At 38.0% G+C, this 22,481-nt stretch overlaps 2 protein-coding genes across 2 annotated transcripts in view; both read left to right on the top strand.

Annotated features, from left to right (window-relative positions):
- Positions 1-22,481, top strand: part of LOC309474954 (uncharacterized protein) — a gene marked incomplete at both ends in the record, with an annotated part of 214,867 nt that overhangs the window by 2,062 nt on the left and 190,324 nt on the right. The window lies entirely within an intron of this gene.
- The window catches only part of LOC309476021 (uncharacterized protein), a 159,225-nt gene continuing 155,471 nt past the window's right edge, over positions 18,728-22,481 (top strand). The window contains exons 1-3 of the mRNA XM_082139114.1: positions 18,728-19,028; positions 20,326-20,631; positions 20,976-21,287. Coding sequence (XP_081995240.1) covers positions 18,791-19,028; positions 20,326-20,631; positions 20,976-21,287 — 856 coding nt within the window. The 5' untranslated portion in view covers positions 18,728-18,790. The remainder of the gene's footprint in view (positions 19,029-20,325; positions 20,632-20,975; positions 21,288-22,481) is intronic.

Raw genomic sequence — 22,481 nt, 5'->3', positions numbered from 1 at the left:
TCTTTTTCAGGAAGTATTGAAATCTAAAGCAGAACGCTGAACTTTAAAGGTTCTTCAAGTGTGTTTTTGTTCTTCTAGTGTTTTTTTCATAATAAATACTGATGATTATTTGAGTTTGTGCTCTCTTTCAGTGTCAGATTTTAACAGTGTCACTTCTCTCAGATACAAAAAAATGAATAGAGACACACAGATCTCACTTTACTACTGCTGTATATTTGTCATATGTATTTTCTTGCCTTTATCAATAAAGTTTCTCACTCTGAGGTTCAAGAGTCTCTCATGATTTATTCAGAGGAATACAAACTTTATGTATATTTTAAATATTTCAGCAGTGTACCATATACAGCTTTATTTCTACTTTTTTAACAGGTGCTTCTTATAGCCTATCTGTAAAAACACTTTTTAAAAAAAAAAAATTTTATATTACCAATTAGTTTGTTTTTGTTTTTACAATATATTCCGGTATAAACAACATATACATCTAAAAGATTATAAAAAAATAAAAAAAAGTTTCTAAATTGTATTAACTCATAAAACTAACTCTGTTACATGTTCTAGTTGCAGATTTACTGCAAGCAAAATATACAATACTGTGTAAAGTTCGTGTTACAGATCACATGCAGCATCACATATATTTTACTTGTTTATTATTACGTCAAGGATCTCACAATTTGGCATTATGAATATAGTATCGGGCAATCATAGTAATTAAATCAAATATAAACGATATAAAGATTTTTATCACCATCAAATGAAAAACATTTTAGTATAACATCAACTTCTTCAAAGTTAACAGGAATCATTGCTTTTCTTTGTAAGTAATTACTGAGTTCTCTCCAAAATATTTGGGTCTTGGGACACTCCTAAAATAGACGATTAATATTCTTATACGATACAAATATCTTCCATGTTCACTTTAAAGCGCTGTACCACACGTGACTTTATTATGACTACATAAGAGTCCATGAAAGTAATGCTTGTACTTCCTCCGTGGTCCAATCACGTGCTTCGCAGAAGCCCCGCCCACAGCGCTGACTCTTCACTCGTGGGCTCCTCTAATTGGCTGTGCGTCCGGCCAATGAGTCTCAGCCATCTGTGCAGGAACACAACCGAGCCATATTTCACTGAGCATTAGCTCGAGCAGCATTCATTATTATTTCTCTTTTATTTTATCAGTACAAACATCTGTGTGTCTGGTTTGATCTGTCGGTGGATAAACAGCTTCTGCTGGATGTTTGTCGTCTCTGTGTGTGTCAGTAGTTTGTGGCTGAAGCGTTTCTTCATTTTCTCTCCTGCTAATAAGAAGCTCACAATCTTCCACTCCACACAAAACATCTTTACACTGAAATAAAGTGAATCCATCAACAGTCAAATAAGAGTCACAGGTCAGAGGTCAAATATGATTGACAGCTCACAGCACTAAATAACACACCAGTAGATACAGATATCTAATCCAATATTTCACTCTTCTGCTATTAGTTTTCATTCAGGGCCAGAATTCATTTGAAAATGTAAGATCAGCAAAAGCTTGTTGATTTTCGTGATGTTAAAGGAGACGGATGTGTGAGCGGAAACTGACTGAGGTTGGGGGAGGATTCACACACAACCAGATAAATATCTCAGTTCAATCGTGTTTGATAGCAAGTGTTTTCAGACGTTTTAAGAGTTGCTGTCATGGGTTAAACTGAACCGATGAATAAAATGTTTCTCAAATTAGTTTAGTTCTGTTTGTGGCATCAAGTTAGTACATTTTTTAAAGCAACACCGTGTAAGTTTTGCTCTCGGGGTCCCTCTACAGTTGGGAAACAGTATTGTCTTCTACTACTGTTGTAAAATCTGTCATGGTTACACCAGGGGATACACGTGCATTTGTTGAGAAGGCGATACCCCTGAACTCTACAGAAGGAGTTCTCACGTCTTGGGCAGACTGCCTGCGTTGCGTGTGAAATGTCTTCATCCCAGGGACAGTGGCATATATTTCAGCATGTCATATGAATATCATTTCATGGGTTTTATTTTTTTCAAACGCCAAAAGATCGCGTAGCTCACGTTTACAAGCCAGCGTCATTATAGTAGCCTAATGGCTACTGTTTTACAGAATGGATATGCTAATTCAATTCAATGTTTGTGTGGTAGGTAATAGCCATATATCGTCAATATTATAATATCAAGCTACCATAGATATACTAGTCCAACAGCATGACGGCCAAGTCAGCATCGGTCGGGCACCCCTCCTCCTCCTTTAGCTCACGCCAGCGAGTGAACGCTGCACCAATATTGATCCTCGTCCGGCCTTTGATTTTGTCACTCTCCCTTTTTCTCTTCCTAGTCTCCTCTGACAAAACCTTTGCCTTCTTCGGTTTCGTTGCTGCTTCGGCCATGACAAGAACATACACACGCTATACCAGCCGGCAAACAAACGCTAGTTGGGCTCTCGCGTCCAAATTTGAGGAAATGGGGGGTGGGGGAAGTGAGGTATGCCGTAAAGCAGTCGAATTTTGTAGTTCTTTTTGTGCTCAGGTTACTACCCGAACCCCGAAGTTCCGTAGTGCCAGTGAAACCGATACAGACCCTGTCAGGCTATGGCAGACGTGTCATTCAACCTATTGTAAGTCGATGTACCATCACAAGGGTCTTGGAAATATATTATGAAGGTTGAAAAACTATTTTCAACTATTTTCATACTTTTTTATAAAGTATTTTTATTGTCATGATTCCTGTCTTGTGTTCCTCTTGTCTTGTGTGCACGGGTGTTATTTCCTGTTCTGGGCCATGTTTTGTAGTCCTTTGTAGTTTTTCTTGTTTATTAGTCTCTCCAGGTGTTTCTGATTAGCCACACCCCTTGTTATCTTGTTTAGCTTGTTGGCCTTTGTATTTAAGCCCTGTTGCTAGTTCAGTCTTTGTGAGTTCTTAATGTTGTTGTATTTTGGTTATTTTGTTGCCGAGTCATGTTCACTAGTAGCCTGGCTAACGTCAGACCACTTTCTCTTTGAGACGTGGTCTGGATACTACATGTTCATTTTCTCGTATTTGAGGCGTGGTTTACGAATGCCCAGAGCCGTTTATTGGGCGCTACAAATGTCTATCAAATGCGCCTGTACGTAGCTTATAGCCAATCGTTTCAAATTATACCAGATGACGTAAGTAGAGCGACAGATATTCAACGAAGACGACGATGGGTCAGAGATTTATGTGTACACCAGAGAGTCCTGCACGGGTCCGATTTTGTAAATCCGCACCCGACCCGCTTAAAATAGAACCGACACCCGACCCGCACCTGAAATAAAATCAGTTTAGACTATCACATTATAGACACTTACAAAAATGTTTATTGCCAGGTCATACAGAAGTTACACGACAATTAACACAAGGACAACTTCAGCCGAAGCTGTCAAAAGGCCGGTACATTAAGAACATGGCTAACGTTACCACACAAATCGAACAGACGCGGCTACACCACTATATGCCACGCAATTTCGTCTAGCCTACATCTGACAATTTTGGGTTCAAACACGCCCTGCACACCACACATACTAACAGTGTTAAATATGAAAAATACCGTTCGATAGAACGGCTTTGTTACCAGTTATCTGCGTGCTTCCTCAGGGATGAAGTTCCACATTTGCGGCTATCCAACACGAAAATGTTTGCAGCAAAGCTTTTTACAATATTTTCTTCAGATAACTCCAAATTTCTCCCACACACTGGACTTGATTTTTGATGACGTATTGTCGACAACTTTACAATCTCCACTAGCTATTCTTTTCTTCAACTCCTCAGCATCCATCTCGACGACTGCAAGCAGATCGCGCGCGCGGTTATGATGAATTTTTAAAAGTGGAAGTAGCCTAGGTAACGTTATAGATCCTGGGAGGGGTGGCGCGTCGGCACAAATAAACTGATGTGGATTTTAAATTATTTTATCAACTTGAAATACAGGCATATTTTTGTAGATGTGTTTGCTTGCTAAACTAAATATGCATATATTTTTACGTCTGTCATGTTGGATCCATAGATAAACAAACTGCTTCGGTGTGTCGCATATACTTCGTCATCGTCTTGCTGCTCCCTCCCCGTTCTGTGATTGGTTCCCTATTTCAGGGGAAAAATTAGCCCATGGTAGCCAGACTACCTTGCAGCGTGAATAAAATCGCGCTGCTCAAGGCAGTATGGGGAAACCCAGGCTAGTTCACTAGTCTAAGTTTGTCTGGTTTTGAGCTTGTTTAAATAAAAGCTGCTGCAAGTAGATCCTGCATCCTTCCCTGCTTCAACTTACATCGTAACGATTATTATATTATCCAAGATGGCGCCGCGGATGGCTGCCTCGGTGTGGAGCTCTCCAGTTATTGTGTTGTTTTTGTTGGTTTGTTCTGCGTTTAGTCATTCTTTTCCTATCAGTTTCACCAAAGACGAACTACTGGACATTAGGAAACACACACCAGACAACTTTTTTACAGATTTTGATTACTCAGACGTTTTACTGGACATTCTCGTCGGAGGGGCAGCGGTGTTGTTCAAACGCGCGGTCAGACGCAAACGCGGGAAGCGCGCTGGCGCGCTGGTTAAACTCCGCGAGCGCGGCCTCCGCACTGCACTCCCCAGTATTCATCTTGCGAATCTCCGATCTCTTCCTAACAAAATGGACGAACTTCTTCTCCTCACCCGCACTAACAAGGATTTTTTAAACTCCGCTGCTCTGTGCTTCACTGAAACCTGGCTGAGTGAAGCCATACCGGACAACGCACTACATCTGCCGGGCTTTCAGCTGTTCCGAGCGGATCGCATCGCGGAACTAACGGGGAAAACGAGAGGTGGTGGATTGTGTTTCTTTCTACATTAACGAAAGTTGGTGTTCAGATGTAACAACACTGAAGAAGATGTGCTCTCCTAATTTAGAGGCACATTTCATAAACTGTAAACCTTTCTACTCGCCGCGGGAGTTTTCCTCATTCATTCTCGCGAATGTTTACATTCCTCCAGACGCGTGTGTGAGCGCGGCGATACAACAGCTGGCTGAACATATAGCTGAAATGGAACAAAGGTACCCAGACTCTCTTTTAATCATTCTTGGGGATTTTAACAAAGCAAATCTCTCCCGTGAACTGCCAAAATACAGACAGCATGTTACATGTCCTACCAGAGACAGTAATATATTGGACCACTGTTACACCACAATAAAGAATGCGTATCACTCCGTCCCACGGGCAGCTTTGGGGCTCTCTGATCATTGTTTGGTTCATCTTATACCGACCTACAGGCAGAAACTGAAATCAGCTAAACCTGTAATAAGGACTGTAAAAAGATGGACCAACGAAGCAGAGCAGGATCTCCAGGCCTGCTTCGATTGCACTGATTGGACTGTTTTTGAAGCTGCAGCCACCGATCTGGATGAGCTCACAGATACTGTAACATCATATATCAGTTTCTGTGAGGATACATGCATTACTACCAGGACATTCTTATCATTGACTAATGATAAACCATGGTTTACTGGGAAACTCAAACAGCTTCGTCATGCCAAAGAGGATGCTTACAGAAGTGGGGATAAAATCTTGTATAACCAGGCCAGAAACAGACTGACAAAGGAGATCAGAGTTGCTAAAAGAAGCTACTCTGAAAAGCTGAAAAACCAGTTTTCAGCCAACGACCCGGCATCAGTCTGGAGAGGCCTGAGGAACATCACCAACTACAAATCACCATCCCCCCCATCTGTGGAGAATCAACAACTGGCTGACACTCTCAATGCATTCTATTGCAGGTTTGAGAAGCCCAGACTCACACCTCACACCCGCTCTGATGTGCACTTCACACATCCACCATCACCTCCTGCAACCCCTCTCCTCCCCCCTTCTGCCATCCAACCTGAGCTTAAGGTCTGTGTGGAGGACGTGAGCCGAGTCTTCAAAAAACAGAAGACTAGGAAAGCTTCAGGCCCAGACGGCATCTCATCTGCTTGTCTAAAAGCCTGCGCTGACCAACTGGCCCCAGTCTTCACGCAGATCTTCAACAGATCATTGGAGCAGTGTGAAGTTCCCTGCTGCTTCAAACGCTCCACTATCATTCCGGTTCCCAAAAAACCTAAAATCACTGGACTTAATGACTACAGACCTGTCGCTCTCACGTCTGTGGTCATGAAGTCGTTTGAAAGACTGGTGTTGGCCTATCTGAAGGACATCACTGGACCCCTTCTGGATCCCTTTCAGTTTGCTTACAGAGCAAACAGGTCTGTGGATGATGCAGTCAACATGGGACTGCACTATATCCTGCAACATCTTGACAGACCTGGGACTTATGCACGGATCTTATTTGTGGACTTCAGTTCGGCCTTCAATACCATCATCCCTGATCTTCTCACAGCCAAACTGACTCAGCTCTCCATGCCATCCTCAATCTGTCAGTGGATCTCCAGCTTCCTGACAGACCGGCAGCAGCGAGTGAGACTGGGGAAGCTCACATCCAGGACCCTCACCATCAGCACTGGCGCCCCCCAAGGGTGCGTTCTCTCCCCACTGCTCTTCTCCCTGTACACTAATGACTGCACTTCTAAAGACCCCTCTGTCAAGCTCCTGAAATTTGCAGACGACACCACCGTCATCGGTCTCATCCAAAATGGTGACGAGTCTGCTTACAGACTGGGGGTTGAACAGCTGGCTGTCTGGTGCAGCTATAACAACCTTGAGCTGAACACGCTCAAAACAGTGGAGATGATTGTGGATTTCAGGAGAAAATCCCCAGCACTCCCCCCTCTCACCATCATGAACAGCACTGTGGAAGCAGTGGAGTCATTCAGGTTCCTGGGCTCTACCATCTCTCAGGACCTGAAGTGGGCAAATCACATTGACTCCATTGTGAAAAAGGCCCAGCAGAGACTGTACTTCCTTCGCCAGCTGAAGAAGTTCAATCTGCCACAGGAGCTGCTGATCCAGTTCTACTCAGCCGTCATTGAGTCTGTTTTAAGCACTTCCATCACTGTCTGGTTTGGTTCAGCTACCAAATCGGACATCAGGAGACTACAACGGACAGTCCGGACAGCAGAGAGGATTATTGGTGCCCCCCTGCCAACCCTCCAGGACCTGTACTCTTCCAGAGTGAGGAAGAGAGCAGGTAAAATCATCACAGACTCCACTCACCCTGGACACCCCCTGTTTGAACTGTTACCGTCAGGACGGCGACACAGATCACTGGCCACAAGAACATCCAGGCACAGGAACAGTTTCTTTCCACAGGCCATTTCCCTTCTGAACACTTAACATGCCCCCCAAGGCATATGCCTGCAAGTGCAATACTCCCACTGTCTAGTGCAATATTCTCTTAACTCAGGTGATATTTATATTTATATTATTCATACTACTCAAAATACTGTAAATATGTTCATAATCTGTAACATGCACTAGACTCCCACTGTCTAGTGTAATATTCTCTAACTCAGGTGATATTTATATTTATATTATTCATACTTCTCAAAATACTGTAAATATGTTCATAATCTGTAAATGTTTATTCAGACTAAACCCAACTGTGACCCCTTTTTTTTTACTTTTTATACTATTTTTTTTTTTTTTTTTTTTTTTTTTATATATTTTATTCTTAGAATTTGTATTACTATGTTTCTTGTTGTATTTGTATTTGTGCACTGGAAGCTTCAGTACCAAGAAAAATTCCTTGTGGGTGCAAGCACACTTGGCAATAAAGCTCTTTCTGATTCTGATTCTGATTCTGATGGCTTCAGTTGTTTCCATTTTCCTACAGAATTTAGTGATGGTGAAATGAAGCTTTGTGAAGCACCGGGGCTTTCCTCCTCGACTGTATTGTAAAATGGTTCATTACTCGAAGCTTTTCAACACGTTGCAAACGGTTGCAAACAATGACATCTTGTGGTCAAAAGGTGGAAAAGCTGTCTTTCTGTCCCAGAAGACACATACATTTTTTTGATTGTTTCATGTAATAAAACACTTTGTGCTCTGTAAACCGCAAAGCAATAAAATAATCCTCACAATTCATGTGTTAGTGTTGATGTAGTTCTTACACAATGTATGAACAAACATATGAAAAAATAAAATAAAAATAAATGGGACAAATTAACGTGTACAGAAACAATTTTTATGAATCTGCTTATGATCAACAAATGCAGCCTTATTCACATAAACTTTAGCCTCAGTTTAGCCTCAGTCCTAATATATATAATCAAAATAAATAAAAAATATTGTGGAATGGTGAAGTGCTTGTGAACTTATTTTGTGGGTAATTTAAGAAATTAAAGATTTGTATTAAGGAACAGGACTTGTTCAACAGTGTGAGGGCTAAGTCTATTTCTTTTTTTTATTTACTACTACCGAAGAGCATGAAACTCGAAACCTGCTCAAGGGGTTTGCGCTATTTTCGAATCTGATTCTGAATATGAAGCAATCACGTGACTGTGTGTAGAAACGAAGCTTCGGAAGTCACAGATCACGTGGTTATGGAAAAATGAATCAAGCTCAGATACACTGCTTCAATGTGAGAAGTTTAGTTTTTTTGATACAAGCTTCGAAGCCTCGGTGCCGAACGTCACATCACTAACAGAATTATACCAGTCTGGATCAACACACGTTAATCCTTCAAATCTAGGAGACGTATTTCCATGCAAGAAATACAGCGCTCATCTCCAGGCGATTATATGTCATATTAGATGAGCCTAAACAGAGACTGAGCTGTCGGCCATCCAAGATCACATCCCATCCTGTGAGAGAGGAGTCCAGGAGACGATCCTGTGAGAGAGGAGTCCAGGAGACGATCCACAAGTTTTACACCGGACCAACACATGATTTCCTCAGATCTGGGAGATGAAGTCCTTCCCTGCAGTGATGATCTAGACGGCTATTTAAAACCGCAGCTCAACCCGTGACAGTGGTGTCTGTCGAGGTAGTCTTGTGACGACAACACAAGTGTGGGACTCGAGGTGATACCAGGGTCTTCCACAGAGAAAGAGTACGAAGCATCTGTGCATAACCCTTATATCTCACAGATAGTTGCTCAGAGGGAAGTCTCTGCTCCTGAGGATCCAGAATATGGATATGTCCAATATGTCCTGGCCTAAACTGGGTCAGACTGAGGGCGACTCCATACCAGAAATTTTTGCCCCCAAAGCAAACTTGAAAGTATGTGTCTACAGACTCATCCCCCATATTACTGTAGACTTGTAGGAGGAGAACGTAGGCAAAGGCCCCTACACCCAAAAAAGGCTCTTGCCTGATGAACACACCATAAAACATGGTGGACTGATGCCGAACTAAGTCCTGTAACCTCATTCCATGGCCTGCCGATTCCACAGATACAAATGGCAGAAGTTACCATTATTCTGAAAGCATTGATCTAGGCTTCTACACTTCTACAAGTCAATTCACCTTTATTTATATAGCATTTATAAAAGATTGTTTCAAAGCAGCTTTTTAAATAAGGAAATAATGATTCAATGATGCAAACAGAATTCAACTCTGTTGTACAGCAGCTCTAAAAAGACAATAGTGCTGTTGTTCAGCTGAAGTCAGTTCAGTGTTGATTCACTTCAGTTAATTTCATCAATTGTGAACTGAGTTCATTTCAGCTGTGAAGCAAAACAGTGATGTCATCATCCAGCTCAGTTCAGTTCTCATCCAATAGTGTCAGTGCATTCAAGTCAATAATATTAATAACAGAGGCGACAGCGGAAAGGAACCCAAACTCCATCATGTGACAGAAACAGAGAAACAATCTGGTACATGATTGATGATGTCATTTCACACAATTTGATTTTGCATATATTAATATTTGTGAGATTTATTCATTTATGGCTTTACATTTTTATCATTTTTAAGAAGTATTGAAATCTAAAGCAGAACGCTGAAATTTAAAGGTTCTTCAAGTGTGTTTTGTTCGTCTAGTGTTTTTTTTTATAAAACTGAATATTTGAGCTTGATTATTTTAAGATTTTATTTCCAAGGCTTTATTGTTTATATTTCTCTCAGATATACAGATCTCACTTTACTACTGCTGTATATTTGCTGTATGTATTTGCTTGCTTTTATCAATAAAGTTTCTCACTCTCAGGTTCAAGAGTCTCCATGTTTTATTACATTTATTATGTCGAGCTCCTCCTGGAGGAAAACTAACTATATAGATATTAAAGATTTCAGAAGTGTTGAACATATAAAGCTTTACATTATTAAAATATTTTTTTACTATACTGATATCGATACGTTTTTTTCTATCTACAATAATAAACAACTTCCCCCAGCTTCTCCTTTATCCTGAGAAAATACTGATTTGGGACACATTATAATATACTTTGAGATCACAGTGAAATACATAAACACAACATATCGATGCTCCATTTCCTCCAACAGGGAACGATTAAGTCTTTAAATCTCTAGTGTGATTTGTCTCTGTGGTCTCGTCTGAGGAGCAACACCTCCATCTAGTGGCTCACCCTGAACTCACATGTTATCAGGAGTTATTTACTCAGAATCTGTAATGAGATCCAGTGATTGTGTCTGTTACTCAAGAAAGCCACTAGATGGCGCTGTGTTCAGTATTATGTGACGAAGACTGTGAAACGAGTAATGAAGAATAAAACCACATGTTGAAGTGTTCAGAGAAAATAAACAGACATGTTGAAACTGCACTGAGAAATATTTTATTCAAATCACTGAACAAAACATGATACCAGGAGTGAACTCAAACTAAAAACAGCTCACTGGATATTTTCTCTTTTTCTGACCATTCTCTGTGAACCAGTGAGATAGCACGGTCGCGCCATCTACGCTTAAAAACATATTGCGCGTCTACACGAGGTTGCGTGGTAGGCTCAATGTGTATGCGCTTGGTGTCGGCAGACTTTAAAAAAAAAAATTCATAATAAAATCAAATTGTTTTCTGCAAACTCCAGTGTGAAAATTGTATACCTGGCTGTATAGGCATATTTAATAAATTCATAAAAAATGTAAATCAAATTGTTTTCTGCAAACTCCACCAGATTCTTGTTCTACATCTCACAGACTACCACTGTGATGATTTACGTGTTGTTTTACTGTTTTATTATTCAATAATTAACTGTCAAAGTCCTATACTGTATACCTTGTTATACAGCAATATTTAATAAATTCATAAAACATGCAAATCAAATTGTTTGAAAATTGAAAATCACCACAGTGGTAGTCTGTGAGATGTAGAACAAGAATCTGGTGGAGTTTGCAGAAAACAATTTGATTTGCATTTTTTATGAATTTATTAAATATTGCTGTATAGCCAGGTATACAGTATAGGACTTTGACAGTTAATTATTAAATAATAAAACAGTAAAACAACATGAAAATCACCACAGTGGTAGTCTGTGAGATGTAGAACAAGAATCTGGTGGAGTTTGCAGAAAACAATTTGATTTGCATTTTTTATGAATTTATTAAATATTGCTGTATAGCCAGGTATACAGTATAGGACTTTGACAGTTAATTATTAAATAATAAAACAGTAAAACAACATGATAATCACCACAGTGGTAGACAGTGATATGAAGAACAAGAATCTGGTGGAGTTTGCAGAAAACAATTTGATTTGCATTTTTTATGAATTTATTAAATATTGCTGTATAGCCAGGTATACAGTATAGGACTTTGACAGTTAATTATTAAATAATAAAACAGTAAAACAACATGAAAATCACCACAGTGGTAGTCTGTGAGATGTAGAACAAGAATCTGGTGGAGTTTGCAGAAAACAATTTGATTTTATTATGAATATCTTTTTTAAAGTCTGCCGACACCAAGCGCATACACATTGAGCCTACCACGCAACCTCGTGTAGACGCGCAATATGTTTTTAAGCGTAGATGGCGCGACCGCAGTGCTTAAACTAACGGGTCCCGGCCAGGGGTCCGCTAGCAGATGTATATTGATACTTCTGGTTGAAGTGCTCTGGAAATGTTGCAAATATAACAAAGTTATAAGAGACGCGGGACAACTGTTGTTCTCTTTCCATTCAACCGGAAATTGGAATATGTTTTATTAACAACTTCATTTCAACTTTATATCTGCATTCAAGAATTATTACTGTTATCTTTTGTTGTTCTGTATTGAAACACAGGTAATATCCACAACTGGATAAAATGAAGTCACATTCTCTTCAAAAGTACATTTCCACATAAATGTATCTTCACATATTTCCACAACATTCACTTATCACAGTTTTATCTTACCGTAAACACATTTTTTTCTCTAACCATATTCTCTGGTATCTCTCATTAAACGAGTATTTCTGTATTCATTATACCTTTTGTAAGTGTTCACTTAATATAACAGAATAAATCCCATTTGCAGTTAAGTTAAATTGTATTTACATTACATGAGTACAAACTTCAATATTAAACATATTTGTCTCATAACTTTTACACTTAATTCCTATGAACCGAAATAAAATGAGTCTAATATTACCACGTGCGTTTCATACTACCACGTGCGTTTCACCCAACGCTACATCTGTGAACTGCTATTTATTTATCTGTAAACGTCATTTATTACCCGTAATGCATAGTCTTCCACACACAGTTACTTTACACATACACAGTAATAAACTCAGAAATATCCCTGAGCAGTTAGGAATAGATAAAAGAACACATTAGTGCGAGCGTCGGCCGCCATTTCCTCTCAACTTCACAACGTTATCATTGAACTTGACTATTTACACACTTAGTATAACTGTAGCTTATTAAACACACATCACTGGGGATTCATATTAGCTTATAACTCTTTGCAAGTCATATAAAAGATGTACAACAAACCTGGAAATGTTGCAAATATAACAAAGTTATAAGAGACGCGGGACAACTGTTGCTCTCTTTCCATTCAACCGGAATATTATGGAATTATTCTTGTGCCAATAATAATGAACGTAGCTTTTCAAGAAACTAATGAAAATATAAATTGAAACTGAATAAAATATCTTTGAAACTGAAAAAGAATAAATCGCAGGCACATTTTTTGACTTCGTTTTTAATACACTACATGTTTTGCTAACTATTTCTCGTATTTCAATTGCTGATCTGAACTTACAAATGCGCTTCCAGAGTTTTCATTTGTGCTTCTGAAGTTTTCGTTTACGCTTCTGGAGTTTTCGTTCGCCATTCCGACACATTTCTCTCGTGGGGGCGGGGCTATAGGCAGTGTGTTCTCATTGGCTACTGAGGTTTTGACTGACAGCTTCTTCACCTGGAAGTGAAGACGTCAGTGCTGTGTTTATGTGTGGATGTGAGCGTCTGTAATCGCAGCTTTCTATTTCATTTTAGTGATATTAAGTTAGGTTTGTTTTTTAATTTTATCTGTATTTACCTGCTGCTACTACTTTGTCGACAGAAGCTTTTAGGAGCACAAGAGATCTATTCAGTCTATTCAGGTGTAATTGTACATTAAAGTACTGTATATAATACTTAAAATATTGTAGTGTCCAATGCTTTCAGAGAATATTTGTTTATTCCTGATGATTATTCTGCATGTTAGGCTCTGATTAGGTTGAGCTGTTACAATTTAAAGAGAATACTAGCAAACGTGTGTGATATATTCAGCCATCAAGAAAGTTTCACTACAACCAGGTAATCAAGGTTGGCAACCATGGCCATCACACTACTCATTGTTAGCATGATATTACACCATCAAAATGAATGATCACTTAAATAAGAGGAATTTAAACAATATGAAAATTACAATCGTGGCCTGCTGTCAGATGATACAGACCTCAAAGGGCATTTCATTACATATGTCACACAAAGAATGTTCTTGTTGCCATTTTTTTATTGATAATTGTATTTAGTTATTTAATTTAATTAATACTATCTTCTAACATTTAAAATTGTAAATATATTTTAACAATCATCAACCGTTTCAGTTGTGACTTATACAACAACCAGTTAAATGAATGTAATTGAAAATATGAATTCAAATAAATGTACATTCTTTATTGTCACTAAAGCATATACACAAGTATCAGAGTGAAAGTATTGGATGCAATTATGTTGTGACAGGAAAGACCAGAATCCACAAAACATTAACTGCATACTATACATGTAATGCACAGTATTCTCATCATATACATTACTATACAAAATGCACAATTACAAATACAGAATACATTTTAAAAATTCATATACATTTTAAATGATGCAATGATTCTTTGAACAGTTCCTGTTGCAGTACAAGTAACAAGGCAGTGACTGGATACAAGCAGTACAAGGATAGTCTACCCAAACAATGAGGATTCTCTCATCATTTACTCTCCTTCATGCCATCCCAGATGTATATGACTTTCTTCTTCACATAAACATAGACAAAGAGTTTTAAGGAAATAATTCATCTCTGTGAGTCCATAATACAAGTGGATTGTAACCAATGTACGCAAGACAGTTGGTCGGAAGTGATTTTTAATATTTAAAACAGTTTACAATATTAGTATTTCTTTTATCTAGCCTATTGTTTGACTTCAGAAGGCATTGATTCATTCACTGAGGTCGCATGGATTACCGTCACGCTCACTGTGTGTGGCTTTTAGGACTCGCAGAGATGGATTACTTTCCTTATAATCTTAAATCGTGTTTATCAGTAGAAAGAAAGTAAAATGCATCTGGGACAGCATGAGTAAAATAAGTGAGAATTGTATTTTTGGGTGAACTATCCCCTTTAACATTCATATGCTGTTGGTATGCTAATCCAAGATCAGTATAGACTAATAAGAATAAAGTGCAACCTCTTGTGTACTTGTGAACTGTGTTTGTTTTAATCTAGAGGAAATTGAAATATTTGCTAGTTTATAATATTAAAATAAAATAAATCAGGTGTCTGAAGATCAAGATCCCAGTCATTCAAAGGTGATGTGTCTGAACAAAGTAAGATTATTGTCTGATAGGGATATCTCTGGTACTATCACTCCATCCTCTGTGTCAGCATCAGAATTTTGTTTATGGAAAAGTTTCTCCACTCCCTGGAAAATGAGAGAGGAAATGTATTATAATCTAACAATACAAACTGCTTTGAACCCCCACATACAGTAACAAGTTGCAGATTTAAAATATTTATTCCAAACAAATTATATAAATGTTTTAAGGGATTTTACAGTACTAAATGTTTACCTCGGAGTCAAGCAGCATTTATCATCTGTAATACGGTTGTGTAACCAGTAGATGGCTGTATAGCCCTATATATATATATATATATATATATATATATATATATATATATAAACATATATCCATGGCTGTGTATTCCCTAGTTGCTGGATGTTTTCAGTCATAATTACTTGCATGTATTCAATTTTAATTTGGACATATATTTATTATTAAAGACTGATAAAGATTAAACATTAAATATGATCTAATCGAAGACTGTAACTGAATGTAGATAAACAAGTCATGTAATGATTGGGCTAACAGTCAAATCAAGACAACACAGCTGTATAATGTTATGGGCTCTCACTGAGCTCTAAAATGCCTCTCCACCTGAATAAAGCCAGTACTGTATTATAAATAGTATTAGTATAGTATTAAAAAAAAAATTCAGACTTACCACGAGTAGGCTATCCAGTATCCTGATAGCGACGATGACTATGATAATGATATCATTCGTCTACTATTCCTTCTATAAGAAATCATCTCAACAATATAGTGTAGCAGCAAATAAATACAGATATAAACTTAATATCACTAAAATGAAATAGAAAGCAGCGATTACAGACGCTTAAATCCACACATGTAAACACAACACTGACGTCTTCACTTCCAGGTGAAGAAGCTGTCAATCAAAAACTCAGTAGCCAATGAGAACACACTGCCTCTAGCCCCGCCCCCACGAGAGAAATGTGTCAGAACGGCGAACGAAAACTCCAGAAGCGTAAACGAAAACTTCAGAAGCGCAAATGAAAACTCTGGAAGCGCATTTGTAAGTTCAGATCAGCAATTGAAATATGAGAAATAGTTAGCAAAACATGCAGTGTATTAAAAACGAAGTAAAAAAATGTGCCTGCAATTTATTCTTTTTCAGTTTCAAAGATATTTTATTCAGTTTCAATTTATATTTTCATTAGTTTCTTGAAAAGCTACGTTCATTATTATTGGCACAAAATTAATTCCATAGTATATCCATTGCGCCACACCACAGGGGTGGTGGTGGCGCAATGGATAAGACACATGCCTTTGGTGTGAGAGACCCGGGTTCGAATCCACTGTGAGACACCAATGTGTCCCTGAGCAAGACACTTAACCCCTAGTTGCTCCAGAGGCGTGCGACCTCTGACATATATAGCAATTGTAAGTCGCTTTGTATAAAAGCGTCAGCTAAATGAATAAATGTAAATGTAAATATGAGCTTCTCTTCCTCCGCACCTCGCTAAGGGTCCCAGAGTGACGCGGCTGAAAGGTACTGCCACCTTGTGTCTGTTCTGTGAAACAGCATGTCATAGCGCGCTTCTGTGCATTCTCTCAACAGTATTTAATTTGTAATAAAAGAAAAGAAAACAAAAGATAATAATCTCTACAAAACCTATTTTTGTGGGTGTCACACTTACATCATCTTTTAAAAGTGACCCACTTGTATCCGATTTTTGCATTTACACTATACACTGCCGAAACTACCAAATGTAGACGTTCTGACCCGGAAAAGGAAGTAAAACAGCACGAAATGGGGAGATGTTTTAAAAAGTGGTGGGGACAGTATCGACCCTGGCAAAAAGTGGTGGGGACATGTCCCACCCGTCCCACCCGCAAATTACGCCTATAACCACAGATATTTATCCTCATCCCTCACCTTGGACTTCACCGTCATCCTCAGTGCCCACGTTCCCGTCCTGCTGTTAATGAAGCCCGCTAGGCTCTGCCACAGTGTCGGCGTGGGTTATGCAGATGCTAGCTGTTGCCACCGCATCTCTGGAAGTGCTGATAAATTTATCCCGCGATCCCTACAGTGACTTAGTCTTCCTTCTTTTTCCTTTTTTTCCTTTTCTCAGAACCTGATTCATGCTTGCGAAATTGGTCGCGTTCTCTTGCAGCTGACATGTTGGCTTTCCCTCGCTTTAGCTCCTTTCCCCCTTTCCCGTCTTCAGTGAGGACGCATTACGTAATAACGTAGCGCAATGAAAAACCTGCTTAATTTGTTGGATTTTTTTTTTTATGTGACCTTGACAGAGACATGACATTGATACAAAATCATGCATAACTAATTAATAAAAAATAAAAAAATAATAAAAAAAACAGCAGGATTGCAAGGCCCCCTAGTGGCCCGAGGCCCTGTGTGGATGCACAGTTTGCACAGTCTATGCGACGGCTCTGTCTACGAGCCTCCGCTAGACTGCATGTCGTCTCTGATCATGTGTCTCTTGGTTTGGAGCAAGTATAATAATATCATCAGAGATATTCTCCACTCCCTCAATAATTGTGAGTGCTGACTTCATGGTGGTCTTGTTGGAGATGTTTGTGCACTAAAATGTTGAATGTTTTCAGTGTAGTTTTTCCAGTCCTTGTACCGTCACTGTTGAAATATGAAAGTTCTTATATAAGCTCATCATTATTTCAGAAAACACTGATCCAGGCCTTCTCAGTTTCTTCAGAAGAAAAGACCAAAAGACTCAGTTTTTACCAAGACTAAATCTCACAGTTAACCAAATGCTAATTTCTCTAAATGAACAAGGTTACTGTGTGTTCCTTTAACTCTGACTCTTGTTGTAGCAACACAAGCAAACATTACTTAATGACGTAATTTACTGGCTTTTGCGTCAAATTAACTCTGCAATGGTTTTTCTCTTTTATTTTATCTGTACAAGCATCTGTGTGTCTGGTTTGATCTGTCGGTGGATAAACAGCTTCTGCTGGATGTTTGTCGTCTCTGTGTGTGTCAGTAGTTTGTGGCTGAAGTGTTTCTTCATTTTCTCTCCTGCTAATAAGAAGCTCACAATCTTCCACTCCACACAAAACATCTTTACACTGAAATAAAGTGAATCCATCAACAGTCAAATAAGAGTCACAGGTCAGAGGTCAAATATGATTGACAGCTCACAGCACTAAATAACACACCAGTAGATACAGATATCTAATCCAATATTTCACTCTTCTGCTATTAGTTTTCATTCAGGGCCAGAATTCATTTGAAAATGTAAGATCAGCAAAAGCTTGTTGATTTCCGTGATGTTAAAGGAGACGGATGTGTGAGCGGAAACTGACTGAGGTTGGGGGAGGATTCACACACAACTAGATAAATATCTCAGTTCAGTCTTTCAGAGCAATCTGAGTGTTTCAGACATTAAGAGTTACTATCGTGGGCTTTTCAGTGAACCGATGAAGAAAATGTTTCTCAAATTAGTGTTGCTCTGTTTGTGTTTGTGGCGTCTGGATGGTGAGTTTTAAATGTGTTTTTCTGGTTTCAGTTGTTTCTGTTCTGATGTGATAAATTACTGGTTAAATTAGTCAGAAAGGATTAACATTCACTGTTATTCTCATATAGAAACAAATAATGTGTGATTTTTGCTGAGAGAAAACACTCTTATTTGAGATTAAAGTCACTTGATTATATAAAACTGTTTAACTATTTCTCATTTTCATTCTTCATCTTTTGTCTTTGAACTGCTGCAGAATATTAATCACTTCACATTTACATGATTAAAAGTATTTTAGTGAAGCTTCATCAAACCAACATCAAGTGATTTTAAAGCTTTAATCTGTGAAAAACTCTGTTCTTCAGGAGTGTTTGGTGAGATAGTGTCAGTGAAGAAGGGAGATTCTGTCTCTCTAAACTCTCCTCTTACTGAAATGAAGGATGATGATGTGATTCAGTGGAGGTTTAAAAACACTTTAATAGCTGAAATCAATGTAACGGCCGGCAGAATCACTGTATATGATGATGTTCTTGATGGGAGATTCAGAGACAGACTGAAGCTGGACAATCAAACTGGATCTCTGACCATCACAAACACCAGAACTGAACATGAAGGAGTTTATAAACTACAGATCAACAGTGTGATCAAGAGTTTCGATCTCTATGTCCTCGGTGAGTAAACCTTTTGAGTGATACGGTCCCACATTTGGGATTTGGAATGTTCAGTGATGTCACATAACTGTCAGATTCAAACTGTTCAGACAATTTGAACTGCGGCGCAAACAAATCCATCTCACATTTTAAATCAAGATCATGACGGTTCGCCATGGAAACAATAATGGAGAAACCTTCTAAAATTAGTGTCACCTTAAAAAAACCTCACCCAGTCAGAATCACACGTGAAAGGGTTAAATAGACTATTGGTTTCACATGTTTATAATGACAAAATTAAACAATTTTTTTTTCTTTTCATTGTTTTATGATATAGTTTATTTCAGTCACTCTAAGCTCTGATCTTAGTAATAGTGGTTTATAGTAATCATCATGATTTTTAAATGTATGTAATGTTTGATAGAGAGCAAACGCAGTGTTGACAGAGCCGGGCTAATATGATCACACTTCCTGGTTCTAGTAAGAGCTCGAGCTGCTGGAGTTTGCTTGGTAACGCTTTAGATTACAGCCCGCAAAGAACTGCGTAAACTACAGTGTAACTTTCTGTAATTATAGTGTACCTACAACATGTAAAGTTTTAGGAATAAAGGGGTAATAACCAGAAGAATTAACTAATTATTTATACTGTCGGTATTTTAGAACTAAGCGTTACTTATTCTACTATTATAATACAACAATCTTACATTTGAGAGAAATATAGCGAGAGCAGACACTGCAAACCTTTTTGTAATAACAGTATACCAATACATATAGGCTTTAAATAATATAGGGTCCATATCTGCATTTATACAGGACTTTCTTTTAACAAAAGTGCACTGAGAACTAAAACTATTGCAACTTTTGCTTAAATACTGGAGAAATATACTCTTGTTCATGTAGTTACAGGGTAAGTGTGACTTCTGCGGGCTGGACATTTAAGTGGTGCTTGTTACTCTTTTCCTCCATTAAGTTAATACTAACACTTTCTTTTCTTTTTCTCTTCTATCAGATCAAGTTTGAATTCAAAACTCAGTTATTATGGATTGACTGATTAAATTAAATAATGTAAATATGAAGCTCAGATACTCAACAGCATTAGTTTTAGTGTGACATTAAACATTACAGTGAAAGTGTCTTTTTTAGTTATTGTTCCATATATAAATCTATTTCTCTTTTCATTCTTCATCTTTTGTCTTTAAACTGCAGGAAAATATGATTAATTTCACATTTAAATGATTAAAAGTATTTTAGTGAAGCTTCATCAAACCAACATCAAGTGATTTTAAAGCTTTAATCTGTGAAAAACTCTGTTCTTCAGGTGTGTTTGGTGAGATAGTGTCAGTGATGGAGGGAGATTCAGTCTCTCTAAACTCTGATCTTACTGAAATGAAGGATGATGATGTGATTCAGTGGAGGTTTAAAAACACTTTAATAGCTGAAATCAATGTAACGGCCGGCAGAATCACTGTATATGATGATGTTCTTGATGGGAGATTCAGAGACAGACTGAAGCTGGACAATCAAACTGGATCTCTGACCATCACAAACACCACAACTGAACATGATGGAGATTATAAACTACAGATCAACAGTGAGATCAAGAGTTTCTGGCTCCGTGTCTTTGGTGAGTTCAATATCAGTTTCACTTGTTTTATATTTTAATCAGCACAAAGATACAATTATTAATTCAAACTCAGTTTGTTTCTGGTGTTTAATGATGATATTCATTTCAATTTTAACTTTTAAAATATTTACTTTTATAATATATCAAGTGATCGTCTTAATCTGTGATGAACCCTGTTTCTGTTTGTTCTGTGTGTGTGTGTGTGTGTGTGTGTGTGTGTGTGTGTGTGTGTTTGTGTGTGTGTGTGTGTGTGTGTGTGTGTGTTTGTGTGTGTGTGTGTGTGTGTGTGTGTGTGTGTGTGTGTGTGTGTGCGTGTGCATGTGTGCGTGTGTTTGATGATTCAGTCCTGGAGTCAGTGATAGAGGGAGATTCAGTCACTCTAAACTCTCCTCTTACTGAAATGAAGGATGATGATGTGATTCAGTGGGGGTTTGGAGAAGAAAACTATTTAATAGCTGAAATCTATAAACGGGCCGACAGAATCACTGTATATGATGGTGTTCTTGGTGGGAGATTCAGAGACAGACTGAAGCTGGACAATCAAACTGGATCTCTGACCATCACAAACACCACAATGAAACATGCTGGAGTTTATCAACTACGGATCAGCAGTAAGATCAACGGGGGGATCAAGAAATTCAGGCTCTTTGTCTTTGGTGAGTTCAAAAACGTTTACACCTGTTTTTAATGACAAAAATTTAAATTAATTCATACAACATTTTTTTTTGGTTATTTTATATTGTTTATTTCAAATTTTTATTTTAACTATTTAGTAAACCATTATAAAGTGATTTAACAGTATTAATCTTTGCAAACCCTGTTTCTGTTTGTTCTCTGTGTGTTTGACAGATGAAGTGAAGTCAGTGTCAGTGAAGGAGGGAGATTCAGTCTCTCTAAACTCTAGTCTTACTGAAATGATGGATTATGATCGGATTCAGTGGAGGTTTGGAGATGAAAACACTTTAATAGCTGAAATCAATAAACGGGCCGACAGAATCACTGTATATGATGATGTTCTTGATGGGAGATTCAGAGACAGACTGAAGCTGGACGATCAAACTGGATCTCTGACCATCACAAACACCACAACTGAACATGATGGAGTTTATAAACTACTGATGTTTCCAGATCTACTGATGTTTCCAGGAAGATTCTCATCAAAATCATTCAGAGTTTCTGTCTATGGTGAGTAGATATGATTTTTCTTCTCCTTCAAATATTCTTATTTACTATTTATATGTTGAATTGTTGAATCGTTTACAGTTTGAGATGACAGACCGTATAAAAACTCACTTGGAACCGAATATAAGATTGTTGACTAGATTTGATCATATCCCATAAACAAAAGAAATATATTTGAAATATATGCAAATATTTGAAATTGGCCCAATAAATATATTTCACACTTAACATCATATATTTTTGTTATATTTCAGAATATATTTCAAAATGATAAATATAAGTGAACAACAATGCAAATATATTTCAATGTATTTGGAATATAAGCCACATATATTTTTGACACTTTAAAATATATTTCAATTTTTTTTTTTTTTTCTGTATGGGATTTCTGTGTATTCAGAAATATTAGTTGATGTCAGCGCTGATATTAGTGTTTATTGACTGATCTGATCTCAGTTTGATGTGTTTATTCCTCAGACTCTGTCCACTGTTGTGGTCCTACTGAAGCTGTGATCCGATTGGTCCTCTCTGCTCTGGTGGGCGTGGCTACTGTCATTATTGTGGTTTATGAGATCAGATCCAGAAGAGCTGAACGAGATCAAGCACATATTCACACATCCAGGTACATGATTGATGATGTCATTTCTCACAAACTGATTTTGCATGTA

Source organism: Leuciscus leuciscus (genome assembly GCF_965113295.1).
Source record: "Leuciscus leuciscus genome assembly, chromosome: 15".
Classification (NCBI taxonomy): Eukaryota; Metazoa; Chordata; class Actinopteri; order Cypriniformes; family Leuciscidae; genus Leuciscus; species Leuciscus leuciscus.
Note: the sequence above shows the minus strand (reverse complement) of the source record. Positions and strands in the feature narration are given on the sequence as shown.